Source organism: Cibotium barometz, chromosome 32 (genome assembly GCF_041138505.1).
Source record: "Cibotium barometz isolate CiBa-2024 chromosome 32, ASM4113850v1, whole genome shotgun sequence".
Lineage (NCBI taxonomy): Eukaryota > Viridiplantae > Streptophyta > Polypodiopsida > Cyatheales > Cibotiaceae > Cibotium > Cibotium barometz.
This window is the reverse complement of record NC_141077.1, coordinates 33,655,837-33,677,545: the sequence shown is the minus strand read 5'-3', so window position 1 is coordinate 33,677,545 and position 21,709 is coordinate 33,655,837. Positions and strand designations below refer to the sequence as shown.

At 45.9% G+C, this 21,709-nt stretch overlaps 1 protein-coding gene across 2 annotated transcripts in view; it reads right to left on the bottom strand.

Annotated features, from left to right (window-relative positions):
- The window catches only part of LOC147620111 (tetratricopeptide repeat domain-containing protein PYG7, chloroplastic-like), a 108,918-nt gene extending 88,447 nt beyond the window's left edge, over window positions 1-20,471 (bottom strand). The window contains exon 1 of one of the 2 annotated variants that reach the window (XM_086772300.1): window positions 20,245-20,471. In XM_086772300.1, coding sequence (XP_086628426.1) covers window positions 20,245-20,376 — 132 coding nt within the window. In that variant the 5' untranslated portion in view covers window positions 20,377-20,471. The remainder of the gene's footprint in view (window positions 1-20,244) is intronic. The other variant, XM_086772299.1, reaches the window with a different exon arrangement.
- Between the last annotated feature and the right edge of the window lie 1,238 nt (window positions 20,472-21,709).

Below are 21,709 nucleotides of genomic sequence, written 5' to 3'. Positions count from 1 at the left end.
TACTCCAGCACCTTCATAGCCTAGATCCCCTGCTCCCGCTCCACAGGTGGTTCCTCTTCCAAATCTTTCTTCTCCGAGTTTCTCTCATCCAGTTCTTGCTCCCACGCGTACCCATATACCATCCTAGAATCCTCCCCAAGTCAGTGACTCCATGAAGCTTATAGCAACCAACTATCATACTTGGTCTGTCTACACTCAGGTATTGCTAGAAGGAGGTAGTGTGTGGATGCCCATCTCCACACCTCACTTGGTGGACCTTGCTTTGAGAAGCATATTGGATGCTCAGGCCCGTCTTGTCATCATCCACTACATGACTCCGTCTATACAGGCACAATTTGTCTCTACCCGGAGTAATGCTCATCAGATGTGGACGGAGATCCAGAGGAGGTATGGAAGAGTTTTGACAGTGAAGATTGCCAAATTGGAGTCATATCTGGAGAAGATTACAATCAAGGAGTTAGATAACATGGTTGAGAAGATTGGAGTGTTCACCCATATCAACCTGTAGCTTGAGGAGTACGGGAGTAGAATCAACAATCCAATCCATAAGCTTCTTGGAAAATTGCCTCCTTCCTTCGATTCTTTAAGGGATCATATTTACTTCCTGGATCCTCTCCCCCCTTTTGAGGAAGTCGTGAGTGATCTCCATGACAAGTGCATGCTTCACGGCGGAAAAGGCAAGTTGGAGTCTGCTTTTGTTACCTCTAACAAGGGCAAAGGCAAAGGCGAAAAAGGAAACTCCATCTCCAACAACAAAAACAAAGGCAAAGGCAAGGGTAAATAGGATTCAAAGGAGTCCAAGGACAAAAGCAATGAATGTGATTATTGTGGCAAGATAGGTTGTTATGACCCTGTGTTTTTCTCGACATTATGCAAATGTGCACGGGGACATGGTGGACAATGTGAATGGCATCAGTTTGGGGCAATAGTTTCATGGACAGATTGGTGGTAAAAAAGGACTCTAGGAATTAATAAAGGTCCTTTTCATATCCCATGGGGACAAAGGGTTGGAGGGGACAAATGATTCAAAGGTTTTAATAACCTTTAAAAACAAAGGACTCCCTTGGATGGAAATCGTGGCCCTTGGAGGGGTTACGCTATTTTTGGGGGAGACCCTTTTTATGGGGAAGTCAGGCTGCAGCATGGAGGTGGCTTTTTCTGGCGGACAGGGCACGCGTGTGTGTTTTTCTGAAGGGAGGACTGGCGGGCTGAAGCAGCAGCATGTGCTCTCTCTCTCTCTCTCTCTCTCTCTCTCTCTCTCTCTCGCTCGGCACACGGGCAGGCTGTACTGTAGGTGCACAGGACAGAAGCGCTCTCTCTCTCTCTCCCTTGGTGGGCTGGCGGGCAGACTGCAGGCAGCGCATAGCTCTGCAGGGAGCACAGGCGGGCAGACTGCAGGCAGCGTACAGCTCAGCAGGCTCACCCACGGGCTTATCTCTCTCCCTCTTTGCAACAGGCCGGCAGCCAGGATTGCAGGTCGGCTGCAGCTTCACGGGAGGGTGCTATCTCGAGTGGGAAGGCTGGCGGGCAGGGGCTGAACAGTAGCTGCAGTGCTTTCTCTCTCTCTCTCTCTCTCTCTCTTGTTTGGAAGAGGGGCGGGCAGAACTACAGGAGGATTAGAGGATTATTTTGAGACTGTTATGGGCTGTTTTGGTTGGCTACAAGTACAGCTATGTGCATGGCTTTCTGGCCACAAGTACAGGGTCACTTGGATGTGTTTCTTGGCATGGAAGTGATGCAAGCTCACATGGGTGCATGTTTTCTTCCTGCTCGTAAGGAATAGAGGGACCTGCAGTTGTGGGCATATCTGTTTTTCCAGATGTTTCATGTGGAAACAAGTCACTGGAGGCCTAAGGGTTTCATGCGGAAAGGTCGTAGGTTTCTTGAGGAAACATGTTTTTGGTTTCTCTAGGTGATAGGTCACATGCAGCCAGTGGTTACAGGAATGAACACATGTTTGGTATAGCCTTGCTGCTGATTGGACTGGGGTTGGGGAATCCATGACTAAGATGGATAGTACCCTTGGAAACAGTTTGGAGTCTTTGTTGTGAAGCAGGAGCACTGGATGTGTCAGGGTGTGATCCTGTTCATAGTGTGAGAGGCTATGGATGGTTGTGTCAGAATATGTAGCGGAGATGAAGACAAAATCTGAGAACACAAGAGCAAGTGCAATTGCTCGTGTTCTCAGATTTTGTCTTCATCTCCGCTGCATATTCTGAATTGGTATCAGAGCTCTAGGCTCTCAGAAGATCTTGGGAACTGTGTCAGCAAGAGGGGGGCTGTTTTGTTGCTGATTGGTGGACTGTTTTGGACCGTACGGGAAGAGGAGAAGCAAGAGGAAGGCGGGTTGATTTGCTGGACAGCCACTTGCAGGTTAAAGTTCTTCTTTTTTCCCACCCACCCACCCATCCTTTTCAGTTACACCCCCACAATGGCAGTGTCACGTGCATCCCGCACTTGGATGCCATGTAGACATATCTGTACAGAAGGTGCAGGACCTGGGATGGTAAACTGGTCCCATGTGAGCCCAGTCCGGGACGAGTCAGCCAGGGATCCATCCCATTCGTCCGAGGTCAGGTGTGCATTGTCCTGCACAGGAGTCCAAGGTCAGGTGTGCATTGTCCTGCACATGAAACAGTGCCAGTCCGCGCTGTGAGTCTTCTTCTGGAATGATGACAGTGATTCTGTGTATCTGGTATGGTATCGGATGCCAGATCATTGTGTAGATAGTTAGGGTTTGCTTTTAGGAATAGGGGCCAGTCCATAGGGCTACCCCAAGTCTTAGTGTGGGCATGGGGATAGTGTGAAACCACCCCCATGAGGGCCAAGAAGGCCCTGGCTGAACCCACCAGCCATGGAGGGGCTGTAGGACAGCCCCCCAAGGGCATGCTAGGGGCAGCCGACAGTACATGAAGCTTTATAAGGCTGTAGGGCAAGTTTGGGGCAACCCATACAGGCTGCCCGGTCCCCAAGGCAGTCTAGATTCAGCGCCCAGCCCATCTAGAATCATGCGCCTGATGCCCAGCCAGCCATGAAATGATGCGCAGCTTTTTATGTGATTTATTTAGCATTCAATACTGATTTTGCAGTCGTGGGTAGAAACTGTGCTAGCCGGCTGCTGTTGGAAGGGAGTATAAATAGCCAAGGCCCATAATCATTGTGTTATCTCATATTTCACCAAGAGCCAAGGCAAACAAGGGCGAGACAAGCCAAGGAGTTGCTAAAGCAAAGGGGTGAATGACTGCAGGTCAAGGGCAGAGATTTCTCAGCCAAGAAAGGTCAAGATTTTTGTATTTTCTTTTCAGATTTACATCCTTCTAATAAAGCAAATACACCATCCGTGGTGGGGGCCCTACAGAGGGTATTTGGGACCCAATACTGTGTCCTCTCCTCCCTCTCTCTCTATTTTCTGCACATCTTCATTTAGTTTTGTGCGTTAATTCCATCGCGAAAAGAGTGTTGATTTCTGAGCATTGAAGTTATCGATCTTCTTCGAAGCTTCCGCATGTTACATGCATATTTACTTGAGATGGCTGAGAAGCATGTGAAGATCCCGACACTCCCCAACACTCCCCACGTTCCCAATGGACCGTCAGTTGGACGGGAACAACCACGGCATATGGAAGGTAATGATGGAATCTGTTTTGGAGTCTTATGACCTTGTTGATTTCATTGTTGTTGGGGTTCCACGGCTGGAGTTAGAGGAAGGGGAGTTACCCTTGATTCGGAAGGAACGTGAGGAACAGGCACAATTATGGGATCGTGTCAATACCAGAGTCCATTCTTTCATTTTCCTCAATTGCACACCATAGGTAATCAATCCTATCAAGCATATGACGCTGGCCAGGCTTCATCGGAGAAGTCTTTTGAGAAGATGTCCGACTCAGACCGCGAGAAACTGAAGGCAGAGAGGACCTGTAATGATTGTGGTTAGAAAGGCCACTATTGGAGGCAGTGTCCCGAGCGGAGCACCGAGAAGGGTGCCGAATCCTCAGCAGCAACCGTGAAGACTCCAGCTTTTCTGCACCTGGAGGTGATGGACACCGATGTTTCATTTTCTTTGGGCAGGGAGGAGGTTGGAGGACTCTCCGCTATGGATACTCGGGAGTGGATTCTAGACAGTGGTGCTTCCAGGCACATGACTCCTTCCCGTTCAGATTTACGGGATCTCTGCAGGTATTTTGGTCACATTCTTACTAGGGATACATCTACTATCCTAGTTCACAGTGAGGGCAGGTTGGAGATAGTTCCCGATAGCAGAGGGGGGATGTAACTTGGTTGAACACAATGCTAATCAATACACTTAAATACACTAAGATTTGATGGACACTTGCTCAAAATACAAGAAGTAAATTGTTGAATTGACAAGAGACACAATGAGCCGGAACGGCCGACCCCTCCCTCAAATAAAGTATATTGATCTTGGGAGAATCAAGTACATAGTGTCATGGGCATTTCTGACCAGATTTCCATACCAATGCATATGAATACAGTATTGCAAACAAGTGGTTGTCGATGTAGACTTGCAACCCACACTACCCTCTCAAGTGCCCATGTTCCCTACCATTTGCTCTCTATTGTTCCACCAACACATGGTAGCAACAATCTGCAAGAGAGTACGCAAGACAAGAGAACACTACACAGGGTATGTGATCTTGTAATCCGGTTCCTCCCTCCTGCTACTTGCTCCCATATTTAAGCATAAAAGCTTACCAATAGCAAGTAGAGTCGATGACAGCGGAAGTCTTCGCGATGGAAGTCCTTGGAGTGTTGAGATCTTTGATTTGTCGTCTTTCTTCGCGACAAAAGTCTTCAAGAGGATGAAGGGAACCTTGGGAAAGCTTCCCCTATGGTTCAACTTGAGAAAGGAAGGCTGAAATTAGGGTTTTCAGCAAAAAGACCAGAAATTACAGCAAAAATGAGAGCTGTTTTGTTGAATTTCAGTCATTGGGAGTGAGTAGGAGAGTAATTAGCACTTGGAAACACTCTTGGAAGCTTGGAAAACACCCTAGCAAGTTGGGTATGGCTATGGAGAGCTTGGAAATGGAGAGAAATGGTGGAAAAACAGAGTTTTCAGCCTCCAAAAATCTTCATGAAGAGAAAACACGAATTTTGTCTTAATAAGTAAGTGCATTGGGGTCCAATCAGGTGAAGGGACATGGGGAGATGCCCATTTATGAGTAAAAGGGGAGGATCAGGTCCTGGACATTGAGTCTTGTCTGCCTCGGGACTTCAGTGAGTGTGAACTTGGAAGCGGTCATAATTTATAAGTGACTTTTGGGCGCCCAAACTTTAATGAAGTGGGAACGCACTCACTTATAAATATTGGCTAAGTCCTAAGGGCTATTTGAGCCTAGATTGGGTAATACTTCCCACATGTTCACATGCCACACAACCATGTCAGCAGACAGTTTCACACACACGGTTCACGGGCGGGCGTCCCCTAGCCCGGAACTACACATAGGTCATGCAGGCATGAAAACAGCATGCAATTTCATTTGCAGGCAAGCACATAAAGATGCTATGCAATGCGGCATTGGTATGGACAATCCCCGTTCATGAGACTATACCAAAATAGACGTGCTCCAGGCAAGTACACGAGGTACAAGACCCAATGGAACACCAATCCACCAAGCATTTCCGGGCATGTACACGGAGGCACAAGTTCCAACGGAAAGCCAAGTCTACAGTATCACATGAGTGGTATCAATCCCCAGCATAAACAACTGCCATGGACACCAGTCCAATGTACATACATGATAAGAAAGCACGGGTGGACCAATTGGGTGGCCAAATGGTGACATCCCCCGGCTTCTAAACAGTTGTCCGCAACTGAAAAGCATCCAAATATGTCTGAAGCACATGCGGGCAATCTTTGAAGAACTCTTCATCTATCCATTTAGCATCAATGGGAAGATAGTTCTTAAACTTCACAAGGTAACGTCTCACAACTTTGCCTGCAGCAAGCTTGCGTTCCTTGTGATACACAATCTGCTCTGGTTGCAAGATCTCCTCAAGCTCTGGTCCTACATACTTGCGAAGGAGACTCACATGAAAAGCATTGTGTATGTGCCAATGACTAGGTAATGCCAATCTGAAAGCCACTTCATTGATCTTCTCGATCACTTGAAAAGGCCCATAGTACCTGGTTGCAACCTTAGGATATGCACCCTCTTTGCCAGGCCTCTTTGCAAGTCTTGCTTTCTCAAATTTCAGCAATACCCAATCATTCTCTTTAACATCCAATTGCCTTCTATGCTTGTCAGCAGCCTTTTTATGCTCGTCTTGTGACCTTGCAATGGCTGTCCGCACCTGAGCACAAGCAATATCCAAGTCTCTTACATACTCATCAGTTGCAAATATCTCATCCTTTGTACGAAGGATGGGTGGCAAAACCACCTTACCATAAACAATCTCAAACGGGGCCTTTCCCGTAGATGCATGCACCATGTTGTTGTATGCAAATTCCACAAGCGGTAAGTACTTCTCCCAAGAAGACTTCTGATCCGCCACATAACATTTCAAGAGAACGGCTGAATTTGCAGCCTCACTTTGCCCATCCGTTTGAGGGTGATAAGCTGATGAGAAGTCCAATTCGGTGCCCATATTATCAAATAAGGTCCACCAAAAGAGACTTGTAGTCCTGGGATCTCTATCCCCCACAATGGACTTCGACATTCCATGATGCTTGAACACTTCTGCAAGATATATTTTAACCATATGCTCAGCTTTGATATCTTTTTGACTGGCAAGAAATGAGCTTGCTTGCTAAACTTGTCCACAATTGTCCAAATTGCATCATTACCCTGTTGGGTACGTGGCAAGTCCATAATGAAATCCATTGTAATACTTTCCCATGGGTGCATGGGAATAGGCAATGGCTGAAGCAAACCTGGTGCCTTTTGCCTATCAAATTTGACCTTTTGACAGGTGATACATGCACGTACATGTGCCTCTATGTCCTTCCGCATACCTGGCCAAAAGAAATACCGCTCAATCATGTGCGTAGTAGGCATTACGTCTCTATGACCAGCATATGGAGGAGCATGGCACTCTTCCAAAACCTTTTGCCTCATGTCAGACACCACACATAGACAATTATCTTTCATGAGATAACCCTCTTTGATCACATATGAGGCATGTGCATGACCAGCCATCAAATCAGCCCAAATAGTGGCAAAATCAGCATCCGTATGATACAAATCACACATGGTAGACAAGTCCCCATGAGAGGCATCCGAGATAGCTGTTACATACGGCTTTCGTGACAATGCATCTCCACTACATTCTTCTTTCCCGGGGTGTGCAAGATCTGAAAATGAAACATAGAGAGGAAATTGGCCATCCTCATATGCTTCTCTAACAACTTAGTTTGAGTAAGAAAATACCTCAAACTCTGGTGATTTGTCTTCACAGTGAAATCAGCCCCAAGAAGGTAATATTTCCATATAGTAAGTGCATGAATTACAGCCAAGAGCTCCTTCTCATAAATGCCAAGAGATAGCTCTGCATCATGCAATCTACGACTCTCATAAGCCACGGCATGTCCCTCTTGATTTAGGACAGCTCCTATGCAATTTCCAGATGCATCACATTCCACACAAAAAGGCTTTTGCAAATCCGGAATGATCAACATTGGACCATGAGTAGTTGCATCTTTCAATTTGAGAAATGCATCTCTCTCTACATTAGTCCATTTGAACACGGCCTTCTTCTTTGTCAAATCATGTAAAGGAGAAGCAATCCATGCAAAGTGTCGAATGAACCTGCGGTAGTAAGAGCATAATTCAAGAAAACTACGGATCTCATGCACCGAACTCAATTCGGGCCAATTCCGAATTGCATCAATCTTTGCAGGATCCATCCATACTCCATCTTTGGACACAATATGCCCAAGATAATGTATCTCTGACAAGAAGAACTCACTCTTCTTTGCATTTATGAAGAGTTTATGCTTATGGAGCTCTTCAAAAACAATGGCCAAATGAACTCTATGCTCTTCTTCGGTCTTCGAGAAGACTAGGATGTCATCAAAGAAGACACCTGTAAATTTCCTGTACCCACGGAATATGCGATCCATCATTCTATTGAATGTAGCCGGGGCATTTGTAAGACCAAAAGGCATAACAAGATACTCATAAAGCCCAAATGCTGTCCTGAAAGCAGTTTTGTGTACATCCTCAGGCACTACACGCACTTGATGATACCCACTCTTGAGATCAATTCGGCTAAAGTATGCGGATCCATCCAACTTGTCAAGGATGTCGTCTATGCGTGGAATCGGAAACCGATTCTTGATGGCAAGCTTATTCAAGCTCTATAATCCACACACATACGAAAGGATCCATCCTTCTTTTGAACCAAGAGGACGGGTGAACAATATGGGGAAGAGCTTGGTTGAACCAAACCCTTCTCAAGAAGCTCATTCACTTGCTTCATGATCTCCTCTTTTTGGGATGCACTTACATGATAGGCTGGCCTATTAGGTGGTCTCATCATCAGCAAAACAATCACTGTGCTCTTGCAAAAATTTCAGCCTATCATTACTAAGAGTGTTTACATGTACATTATTTTCCTCAACATGATCTCGTACAAAAATCAAGTACGCAAAAACACTCTTTTTCATTACTTTCTTAATTTGTACATGAGATACAAGTGGAATGGTTTCACCCTCTTCACCAGCATCAATTACATGTTCTCGGCCTTTATGCATGAAGGTTATCCTGTTGGTCTTGTAAGCCTTGCACGGATCAATACGTGTATGCCAAGGCTTTCCAAGCAATACATCACAGCCATTCAAAGGCGCCACAAGAAAATCCTCATGATCCACATAGCCTTGAATGTGTATGTGCAACTTGCCAAAAATAGGCACGACCTGCACTTCTCTACCAACAAAGGCAGCCCCTGCTTCAACTTGAGGACCCATGTCCTCCACTTCAATACCCAAAGCAGCTGCCATGTGTGTGGATATGAAATTTTCAGATGCACAATCATCAAACATGAACAAAGTGGGCTGATCTTTGAGCTGTCCCCAAGCTTTACATACAACCTTATCTTTGCTATCATGTGAAGTGTTACCCTGCACATCCGGAACCATATGCACATTAGGCTTTGATGCGTTTGCATTATCACGCTTCTTCTTGTTTGGGCATGCCTTTGCAATATACTCGGTGCTACCACAAGTAAAGCATTTCCCCTCACTCATGTATTGCTTTTTTTGTTCCGGAGTGTCATGGCCCTGTGAAAATGGAGCAGGACAAGTGTGGGCATGGTGGTTGCAGAGTCAGAATATTTTATGATTCACATGGGGGGTGCCCGGACAGTGCTTAAGATGTGTGGACATCCCTAGGTGTGAAGGGGGAACATTAAAACATTAACTTTTAATGTTTATTGAAGTTTTGCCCCTAGGCCTTAGTGGCCCTAGGAACTTATTAAGTTGGGGCCCTAGGGATTAAATTGGGAAGGAGGTTTTCTCTCTCTTCTCTCTCTCTCTTCCCTTTTTGGGAATCGTGTAGTAAAAGGGGAGCTTTCCCTCATGCGCATGATGAACTAGCGTGGAAAAGCACAGGAAGGGGAGGCGACTGCTGAAGAGAAGTTGTGTTGCTGTTTTTCTGAGAGAACCAGCCGTACAGCACTGTACGGCCAGATTTGGGCACTCTCTCTCTCTCTCTTTCTCCTCTGCTGCTGGCGGCGCACAGAGCTGCTGCTGGAAACTCTGCGCAGAAGCTCAGAACAGGCTGTACAGCCAGTTTTCCAGCCCAAACCCTACTGTACGACTGCCGTACAGTGTACGGGCAGTCAGGTACAGCACATACAGGTGCCGACGGCGCTTTACTGGGTGCTGGACAGACCTGTGCAGGCTGATTCAGGCAGGTACAGAAGTGGACAGTAGGCTGTTTATGCAAGTACAACGCCTGGCACGCATCCCGAGGCGGTACAATCAAGTACAGTGCTGCTTTTCAGATCTGTACTTTCAAGGACAGCATAGGAGTGAGCATCAGGAGGAAGATACAGGCAAGTGCAAGCACATGTGTGAAGCAGGATTGTGGATTCAAGTGCCTGCAGGCACAGATTGGTGCTGTTGCTTCCTCCAGAGTTGTTTCACGAGCTGAACTTGGTAAGCCTTGACTCTGTTCATCTATCTCTCTTTCTGTTGCTTGATGTCTGCTACAGGTATGTGTTATCTGGCTCCTTGTGAGAGGAGGAGTATGGCAGATTGACAAGAGATTAAGACAGAGATTGAACAGCATATGTATGTTGAGCTGAGAAGATGTATCATGCTTATGAGTTATGCCAGATGTATGCCCATGGCTGGCCTGCTTTGTGAACTTGGCTGATCAGAGGGAGGCACAGTGTGTTGCTTGAGGACACAGATCTGTGTGCATAGATCCTCTGTGCTGAGGAGGATTTGTGGGCAGTCAGATTGGACTTACAGGTGTAAACTCTTGGCTGGTTTTTGTGTTGTACTCAGCCATACATATTATTTTAATTGAATAAAGAAATACCGCAAGGGGCGCCAAGCTTTGGGGCCAACAGGTGTCGCTGTGTTTTCAGATTTGGGCACTCTAGCTCCAATCTGTGTTTTGTTTATCATCTAGACTACAAGTGGACGGGCGATTGCTCCTACCGCACTCTGGTTTTCTATCAGAGGCCGGTTTCAAGGTTCCGTTGCCGGGACCAATCATCAACTTTTTGAAGGGGGTGAGCTCGTGGTTGTTTTGGAGAAAGCCATCGCTGAAAATTCAGCAATCATGTCTGATACAGAGGAAGAGTACTTCTATCAAGAAGAAGAAGAGCAAGAGTCTTCTCCTGAAAGAGATGTATCTGAGGATATTTTTGCAGGAGAACAGGCTGCAGATGTTGAGCCTTATGAGGATGTAACACAGCCAGAAGATGTGCATGGTAAAGAGGATGATGATGCTCGGTTCAAAGATCGCTTGGCTAGTGTTATGGATACTTTTATGCAGCTTACACAGAGTGAGAGATTTGCTGAATTTTTGAGATCTCGCTCAGAGCCCCGCACAGAGCCCCAGAAAAAGAAGAAGAAGGTTCGTTCAAAGAATCTTTCTCAGGGTCATAGTGGTACCACTCCACAGGATCCATTTCCTGCCCAGTTTCCGAACATGCAGCATGCTTTTGGTGCTAACCCACAGAGTTCCTTCTATGGACAGCCACCTATTCCTCAGCAGAACATGCATCCAGGGTACTTTGGTGGTGGCTCGGTGTTCCAATCCATGACTGGGGGATATCCTCAGGGAGGCATGGGTATGTATGGGCCTTTTGGAGCCAATTTTCAGCCTGGCATGCAAGGGAATATGTATGGTGGTATGCAGTCCGGTATGCAAGGAAATGTGTTTGCAGGCATGCAACCTGGGATGCAAGGCAATATGTTTGGTGGCATGCAGCCAGGTATGCATAATGGAATGTATGGAAACATGGCTGGGATGTATGGTATGCCTGGTGTTGGAATGGGAAATGTTGACCCAATGGTGAGTATGAATGTTGGGGGCAGCAATCTCACAAAACCACTTCCATATGATAATCTAACGCCTATGGGCAAGGCGAAGGATTACAAGGAAGGGGGAGCTGCAGTGAAGTTTGACACTTTTAGTGGGGCCAAGGATAAATTGAAGGCAATTACCTTTTTACAGCAGTTTGATGCTGCTTTTTCTGGTGGGAATTACACAGAGTCCTCAAAGGTGAGGAAAGCTGCCACTTTTCTCAAGGGCAATGCTTTGCAGTGGTGGTCTACTCTTCTTTTGCAGGGCATAGCACCCACCACATGGGTCCAATTCAAACAGGTTTTCTCTTCCGTATGGCTCACATCTACATTTGAGGTGGATGTTATGACCGCATGGCACAAGCTGGATGCTTCAAAGTGTGATAGTTTGGAGGATTATAACAAGAAGTTTTGGGAAGCTCTACTCCCAGTGACTTCTTATCGTGCCGTGCCATTATCTGAGCAGGTTGAGAAGTATTGTTGTGGGCTGCCCAAGGAGGTACGAGATTACTGTATAAAGACGAGAGTAACGAACATGTCACAGATGATTGAGAATGCTATGACAGCTAATGCGTTACTCACAGGTGGTTCATCTGGATTTAAAGCCAGTAAGAAATTGGGCAAGAAAGCTGAAAAATTTGGGCATGCTTCTCGTGATACTAAAGGGTCTTCAGAGACAAAGTATAAGAAGTTGCCAATGCCCAAAAGGACTTCTGAGGAAAGACAGGCTTTGAGAGATGCTCAAAAGTGTTTTTACTGTACTGAAGAGGGGCATATGTCATTCAGTTGTCCCAAGAGAACGTCCAAGAAGGACCCTGACAATAAAGGAGAGCCCAAGCCAAAGAAACCAAAGCCTTCTGCAGGCTTAGTTCCTGATCTTGTGGGAGAGCAGCTAAGTGGTGAAGCTACAGAGTTGTGCAAGGCATGGGGCAAAGTGAGAGATCAGAATGCTTTGATCTTCTTTGACACAGGTGCTAGAGCCAACTTCATTTCACCAGATTTGGCTGGCCGATTGGGGATTCGCGCAGAGGAGATGGGGCCGTTACATGAGGCTAATATGGCTTGTCCAGGGTATGCAGAACCCGTTACTCCTATTATTGGGAAGCTTCGGCTTCATTTGCAGGGTTATGTGGACAGCGAGGAGTTCTTCATCATGCCTTTGGATGGCTGTGAAGTTTTGTTGGGGATGCCATGGTGCCACAGGGTACATGCGGTGGTGGATACTTACAATAGGAAAATTACTCTGACTCATAGAGGGAAAGAGCATGTATTGGATGTAAAACTCAAAGGGGAATCTGTTCCAATTGTATCCGCTTCGGCGATTTCATCAGTAATGAAAAAGCATCTTTCCGCGTACTTGATTTATGTAAAGGATGCACAGGATGATGAGTCTAAGTCTAATTTGTCAATGTTAGATAAGGACAGGGCTGATTTCTTAAGTGGGTTTCAAGACTGTTTTTCCGAGTCATTGCCAGGAAAATTACCTCCTGAGAGGCCAGAAGATCATGCCATAGATCTGATTCCTGGTAGTACTCCACCGAATAGACCGCCGTACCGTGTTAGTGCAGCCCAACAGGAAGAGATTATGAGTCAGGTGCAGGAGCTATTGAATAAGGGGTTGATTCAGCCTAGCTCATCACCCTTTTGCTTACCTGTGCTCTTAGTGCAGAAGAAGGATGGTTCTTGGCGCATGTGTATAGATTACAGGGCGCTGAACAAGAATACCATCAAGAATCGATTCCCCATACCGAGGATCGATGACATCTTGGACCGCTTACAGGGCTCCACAGTTTTTAGTCGTATTGACTTGAAAAGCGGGTATCATCAGATACGCATTAGACCCGAGGATGTGCATAAGACAGCATTCCGAACCACATTTGGGTTGTATGAGTTCTTGGTTATGCCCTTTGGTTTAACGAATGCGCCTGCCACATTTAACAGAATGATGGACAGGATCTTCAGACCTCATAGAGAGTTTGTGGGCACATTCTTTGATGATATGATTGTGCATTCACGAACTGAGGAAGAGCATAGAAGGCATTTGGCCATTGTGTTTGCAGAACTCAGAAACCATAGGTTGGTGGTTAATGGCAAGAAGAGTGAGTTTTTCTTGCAGGAGATACATTTCTTGGGGCATATTGTGTCTGGTCATGGAGTCCGTATGGATCCAGCAAAGGTGGAAGCAATACTTAATTGGCCAGCTTTGAGGACCGTGCATGATGTACGCAGCTTTCTAGGATTGTGTTCCTATTACAGGCGTTACATACGGCACTTTGCTGAAATTGCTTCGCCTCTTCATGCTTTGACGAAGAAAGCAACTCCGTTTAGATGGGCTGATCGGGAAATTACAGCATTCAAAAAGCTCAAAGAAAAGCTTACTTCGGACCCAGTATTGGTGTTACCGGACCTCCGAAAGGCTTTTGTTGTCCAGTGTGATGCATGTGGAAGTAGCATTGGTGCAGTTCTCATGCAAGAGGGACATGTGATAGCCTATGAGAGTAGAGTTTTGCAAGATGCCGAGAAGCATTTGCAGGTGTATGAGAAAGAGATGTTGGCTGTAATTCACGCTCTTTCGACTTGGAAACACTACTTGCTTGGGGCTGATTTCACTGTACAGACAGATCATCAGACCTTGCGATATTTCCTCACGCAGACTAAGCTTTCAGAGAAGCATATGCGTTGGGCAAACTTTTTGTCAATGTTTCACTTCCAGATTGTGCATGTGGAAGGCAAAAAGAATGTAGTGGCAGATGCTTTGTCACGCAAGCCACAGGTCTCTGCAGTTTCACTTGCTTATCATCATGAGCTTGATGAAATGAAAGAGCAGTATGCCCATGATGAGGATTTTGAAAGGTTGTATGATCAGATGTCTGAGGGTCAGCGGCATGAGCACTATACTCTCAGAGATGGGTTTTTATTGATGCATGGCAGACTGTGTGTTACCAGGCCATTGCGACTCAAGGTTATGATTGAAAGTCATGCTCCACCGTATGCAGGTCATAGAGGTATTGACGCCACGGTCAAAGCAGTGGAGACTTTCTTTTATTGGCCAACCTTGAGAAGAGATGTTGATGCCTTTGTGAGGCAATGCATCGTATGTCAGAAGGTAAAGTTTGACCGTCAGAAGACACCAGGGTTATTACAGCCTTTACCTATTCCGGATAGACCTTGGGAGAGCATTGCCATGGATTTTGTATTTGATCTTCCACGGACACAAACGGGAAATGATGGCATCTGGACTATCATATGCAGGTTCAGTAAGCAGGCTCATTTCATTCCCGTGCGGAAGACAATTAAAGTGGATCATATGGTGAAGTTGTTCATGGCGAACATCTTCAAATATCATGGCTTGCCTACGTCTATCATTAGTGACCGTGATCCACGGATGACGAGTTTGTTTTGGAGAGGGTTGTTTGACAACATGGGTACAACTCTCAAGTTTTCATCGTCATTTCATCCACAGACAGATGGTCAGTCAGAAGAGGCTAACTCTACAGTGTTGGATCTTCTCAAGTGTTATGTGTCAGAGCACAAGCAACAATGGGAAAAGTATCTTCCTTTGGTGGAGTTTGCATATAACAACACTGTACATAGCTCGACAGGCAAGGCGCCTTTTGAGATTGTAGAAGGAGGGAAGAAGGTTCCACCCATTTTGCATACAAAGGATAAGATTTTTGAGGCTGATCAGTATGTGGAGAGCTTGGATGAAGCTTATCGGAGAGTTAAGTTGGCCCTCCAGAAAACTCAGTAGAAGCAAAAGAAAGCCGCAGACCGTCACAGACGTGATTTGCAGTTTGCATTGGGTGATTGGGTTCTTTTGCGCTTTGAAAAGGCTAGACTCAAGAAGATGAAGGGTAAAGAGCGCTTTTTCCCTAAGTTGAGCATGCGATATTATGGGCCTTTTCAGGTTTTGGAAAAGATTGGTGAGGTAACCTATCGTTTGAAGTTACCAGATCACTGGAGGATTCACAATGCTTTTCACGTGAGTCTTCTTAGACCTTTCCGTGGGGATGTGCCTGAGGATGTATCAGATGAGGCTCAGCCGGAAGTTGAGGAACTTGATGAGGTTCTGATTCCAGAGCAGATACTGGCACATAAAGAAAGGAAGGTACGAGGTAAAGTTTCCCGTCGCTATCTTGTGAAGTTCAAGAACTATTCACCGATGTTTCATTTTCTTCGGGCAAGGAGGAGGTTGGAGGACTCGCCGCTACGGATACTCGGGAGTGGATTCTAGACAGTGGTGCTTCCAAGCACATGACTCCTTCCCGTTCAGATTGCAGGATCTCTGCAGGTATTCGAGTCACATTCTTACCGGGGATACATCCACTATCCCAGTTCACAGTGAGGGCAGGTTGGAGTTAGTTCCCGATGTGGCAGGGGGGAAGCATTCCTTCCACGTGTTGTATGTTCCATCACTTAGTTTTCATCTGTTGTCAGTGCATTAGGTTTGCAAGACTGGCGTACGCGTGGATTTGATGAGCATTTTGTTGCTCTCTAGGACAAGGCAACAGGCCAAGTAGTTTGGGAAGGCGGAGTGGAGAATGGAGTTTACAAACTTTCAGCACTCTCTCTCCTAGGTCCTCAATTTTGTGATGAGTGGCAGTCTGGTAATGGCCACTTAAGTGTGGATACGCTGCAGGTGCAGGCTTTCCGGGACCAGATGGAGGATAGCTTGCCCGTTGATGGCAGCAATTGGCAAGAACTTTCCAGTACAGATGTTGGTAGTTCTTGTGTTCGTCAGTCAGAGGAAACTTTACAGGTAACTTATGCTCTGATGTCTCGTAGTATTCGGGACAAAGAAACTCCTGTAGATGAGGAAGTTCTTTCCACGGGGACCTCTTGGAAAGGCAGGCAGGTGACAATTGATTACTTGCAGAAGGAGGTGGACGTTGCACATTCTCCAGGCTTTGTGGTTCCGGACTCAGAGGGGGTTGGTTACAGGTTTCCGAAGGCCTTGAGTGGTCTTCAACAGGTTTCCAGGACTTGGCATCCCACCGTAACAGTTGTTGATCCTTGTGAGCAGTATGGTGCCTCTCTGACTCGGAAGCAGAATGGTTCATTGATTGATTTGGTTGATGTATACCAGCTTGGACAGGAGCTTCCTGATGAGGCTGTTGAGCTCATCTTTGCAAATGACTCTTTGGGAGGCAGGATTGCGTATCTTGTGGTTTCTACAACATGCGAAGGATCTTGGACTCTTTGGACTCTTTTACACAGGAGAGGGATTGATGGATGGAGTCCGACTCCACGGTTGGAGTGCCTCAGATTGGGGAGGAGATCCAGACACGAGGAGATCTACTTTAGGTGACAGTTTTACCCTCGGCTCAAGAGCAATTTTTTGGAGCACTAAGAGACAGCTATCTCTTGCCTTGTCGACAGAGGCAGAGTACCGGGCTGCTTGTGGTGTTGCTTGCGAGGTGGTGAAGTTGCAGAGGTTACTTGGCAGGATTGGGTTTCCACTGGTGGAATCCTTGGTCATCCAGAGGCACTTTGTTCGTGAAAAGATCGTTGCTGATGACATCCTGCTAGAGTTCTGTTCAATGAAGGACAGTGTAGTGGACCTCTTCACGAAGTCGCTATCTCAGGCGTTGCTCCAGCGGCCACTCCAGCTCCCTGGGGATGGTTCCAACGCCAGGAGCTGAGAGGGGGTGTTAGAAGTCATCTCCTATCTATACATATACACTAGGGCCTCTTTTGTGGGTGTGCCCGCCCTTATTAAGTGTTTTCTCATTTTTCCCCACTCTCCATATTTTTTCCCCATTTTCCCTATTTTTCCATGACTTGGGTGGCTGCCCTATGATGGCAGGATGTCCCAGTAGCTGGCTGACTGCATGTGTTCACATTCTGGAGCAAGCCAACTGCTGTGATCTGGTCGTGGACCTCTCAGATGCTGGCCGACTCTTTTTCTGTTGGCCGACTGTTGACATATGCTGGTCATGGGCTTTTGTGTCCTGTCGGCTGCCTTTTCTACAGGCCGACTGCATGTTTGGGGCCATATAAAATGGCCCCATGGCCCCCACACCATTGTATCATTTTTCCGGGATTTTCCTTGTGTATATAGAGCATAGTTACACGCCTCTCTCTCTCTCTCTCTCTCTCTCTCTCTCTCTCTCTCTCTCTCTCTCTCTCTCTCTCTCTCTCTCTCTCTCTCTCTCTCTCTTGCTGTATTTTTTCTGCACTTGCTCATGTTCTCAGATTTTGCCTTCATCTCCGCTGCATATTCTAACAATATTGTGCTTCCCTGCCCCACCAAACGGGTTATTTGGGGTATATTGTGCTTCCTTGCCCCACCAAACGGGTTATTTGGGTTACATTGTGCTTCCTTGCCCCACCAAACCCTTACCTCATCGCGCAAGGCTGAAATCCCTTACCCAGTCCTTGATTCACAACTCGCCGATTTGCTTCTCAACATGAAGGCATCCATGGACGCCCACACGGCTAAAATGGAGGCTACAACTGTCCATCTTGACAGGATGGAATCGACACCTCCAGCACCTAGTATTCCGGATCCAGAATTTACAAGGGCTCGTGCTTTGAAGCAAGTGTTGGATGATTCCAAGGACAAAGTAGCATTCAAAAGAAGGATTTTTCACTCCTTTGGATGCACACAAGGGTGTATTGGATGAGCTTCGCTCCCAGTCCGGCACTCATCATTCTACACATGCCTGTAGTCAGCAAGAGAGACGTCGTTCGGTCACACCGAGGATCTCCTTCGCGGCGGAGTCTTTCTCCACCAGTTTCTCCGGACAGTTCCCACTCGCGTTTTATGCAGAAACATGACGAATCAATAACCGTGATCTAATACCAATGTAAGACCCTTATTTGGCAGACACCTGCAGTTAAGCTAATCAAAGGAAACATAAAGACATCTAGCTCACCGCCCAACCATAGAGCCAATCAGGCTCATCCCAAGAATGGAGGTTAGAAGAATCAAAGACATGGCTCAACACGTGCAAAGCCCTTGTGTCCCATACCACCACAACACACCCCTCTAGTGTACACATGGAGTAGTCTCACAGGCCTCAAATCCAAGTCCATGGAGCTCTGTCCCAAACTCACTCCAAAAGTCACTTATATAGGTCTCCTATAAACTAGGAGCCCAAGCCTCATAAATACTCCTAAGCTCCTCATTGAATGCCAAACCCTCAATCCTTGATTAACCTAACCTCAAGTTAGACCTCTTAACCTTGCTAGGGCCTTGGGATGTAGGGGCCAACCACGTCAGGTATGAATGGGCAACCTTGGCCATTCAACTACCCCCTTGTGCAAGGATGGGGACTACCGTGAATATAACCTGATTTACATAAAGAGAATATGATCACAAGTTGTTATGGAACATGAATGATTTTCCATGGTTGAGGTTCCAACATCACAAAAGAGAAAATATGCAATATGCTCCTTCATCAACATCGGAGGATCTTTCTTTTCATTTTCATCCCAGTTCTTATCGGAGCTCACAACATGTTCTGCCACTCTTTGAAACAAACCGTAGAGGAGCTACATATACATGTCTCAAGCAAGAAACCCTTGTTTCTCTCAAAGCAATCCACTGTCAAAAGCAGAGTATGGAAGCATCCTATGGTGGTGGGGAAGCAAGCGGGCGGTATCAAGAACGAGGGCAGTCCTTGGATTGGGGCAATGAGATTGACAGATGTAAAAAGATTGTGGAACTACTTGGAGACGCCAAGGAAACAAACTTTCACTGCAAATCCAACCTTTGTTTGGTGCAATGTCACCATGAAACGTTTCAAGACCGAAACATTTCATCCCGAAACACAGAGTTTCAACCTGAAACATTTCACTCAAACAGGCACCAACTGAAACGCAAGACCGAAACGCCTATATATATAAAGGCAAGAGAGATAGATGCTAGGTCTACTATTTGTTAGTATAAAAATCTCAAAATTACTCACATAATACATTACCACGAGTGATAACACAAGTATAAAAGACATCTCTACTACTAATATTTAAACTTCAAATCTCAAAGTTTCCAAAATTTAGATGTTTCACTTTGAAGGTTTCAATGGGCGTTTCACTGAAACGTTGAAATGTTTCATGCATTTCAAAGGTTTCATGTTTCAGGCTACCTGAAACACATTACATGGTGACCATGGTTTCGTGTCATATGAGAAGCTATTCTTTCATGGAGTAAAATACCATGTGCGTGGACAGTGGCACTGAGAAATGCAATGGGGAAGGGCACTGGATGATAAAGCCTTGGGAGTGAACTCAACCCTGATATGGCCACGGCCAAAGAGTTGGGGAGCTCGCTGAGAAGAGCACTGGAAGCTGGTCCAGGAGATTGGGTCTGCTGCCTGCAATTCTGCACGACCAGGTGAGATCAAACTCTGGATGTCAGAAATCCATCCCTGCTTCCTGAGAAGAGCAGCTTGTAGCCTGAGCAAATGAACTGGATGTCAGTGATGCATTCCTGCTTGCTGAGAAAAGCAGCTCGCAGCTGGTCCGTCGCCTAAGATTCTGCACAACCAGGGGAGCTGTATGTAGCAACAGCCAATGGGCTGGATGTCAGTAATACATCCCTATTTGTTGAGTAGAGCACCTTTCAGTTGGTTCTAGAGACGGCGGCAGCAAGCTGATCTGCAGCTGGAGGTCCGCCCTCTGTGGAGCATTGGATGACACTAAACACGTAGGAGGTGTCTCCAGTGTCTTGTGGCTTAGTCCTGATTGCAAAGCGAGCAAGTTGTACAGAAGGAAGCGTAGAGGGAGAGTGGAACACATACCTGTAAGAAGCGAGATGCCTTGTATCGTTGGACATCGGCAAGTGGAAGCCGACGGAGGGGAACGAGACAGCAAAGTTGATGCGAGCCAATAAGGGAACCCACGTCTCCTGGCGAGGCCAAGAAGGCAGACATCGCTCACCACCAGTTTCTCTACTGCAAGGAATTCAACATTTGAAGCCTTCTCAGAGGGATTACAGAAAAGCTCCAACTATGCATTTAATCAAAATTTTGCCTTTTCATTTAGCATTGCAATCAGTGTCCTGCCCACATTGGTAATAAAAAACAATTCTCGTGTATTCATGAAGGCTAGCTTGTTGCTAAAATTAGACACAATATAATTATGATCATTAATTAAATCCACAATGAAAATGTTGAGTCTATAATTATGATCATTTAACTAAATCCACACAAACTAGACCTCATACATGAGACACTCAAGAAGATTGATCAAGAAACTTTACATAAAGGTGTAAAATCCCAAGCTTATTATAGTGTCATTCAGAAGGTTTACAAAAACAGGGACCATGATGCATAGGAAGTAAAGAAGCCAAGCTCTCTTTAATGCTTTGCATCATTAAGGGATAGTAGGGATTTTACTATCTCAGCTCCTTTCATTGGGCTAGTATAAAAGCTTGAAGATATGTAGTTGTGCTTTATTACAAAGAACCTCCGTATATAATAAAGGGAGTTCTTGTAAAAAAGTATTTATAAGTCTACTAAACAATAATGCTATGGATTGCTTGAAACTATTACTATATGTAAGTGTGGCAAGGCTTTGCCACCCATGAGTATATACTTGATAGCTTTATAGGGTGTGCATGAGCTGAAACAATTGTTGAAATTATGTGCTCATATTTGAGATAAGGTGTGTGTGTAGCAAAACCATCTCATGTTGAGATAAGGTTTGTGTGTACCAAACCCTAGCCTAGAGGCTATAAAGGGATCAACTCTCTCATATTTTGTGAGTTGAGAAAGGCATGTGTAAGTCTTTATTTTAGCTAAGGCATAAGCTTTTTTGTTACATCTCTCTCTCTCCACATAATCCTCATCTCATGTTGCTTCCTTTGAACTCATTCACTTCTCTCTCTTCGTAATGCTTGCACCTCTCACGCTGCTCATAGATTCATTTTCTACTTGGTATCAGAGCTAGTCTTCTGCAATGTGGCGGCTTCTTGTTTTTGCAACAATGCTAGGCTGCCTCTACCTTGCTGCGACTAGCAGATCTTACACTCCACGCTGAGAGCCACCTTGTAGATGTTCACTCCACGCTGAGAGCCACCTTGTATATGTTCACTCCACACTGAGAGCCACCTTGTAGATGTTGCTTTTGGTGCACTTGCTTCTTCCGTGGAGCCGAAAGAAGATGTGGCTCTAGCTACACTTATTACTGCATTGTTGTGAGGCCCTGCCAACACTAACCTGCCTATTGTCTCTGTAAACGAGACCAACTGAAGTTGTTGTCTCA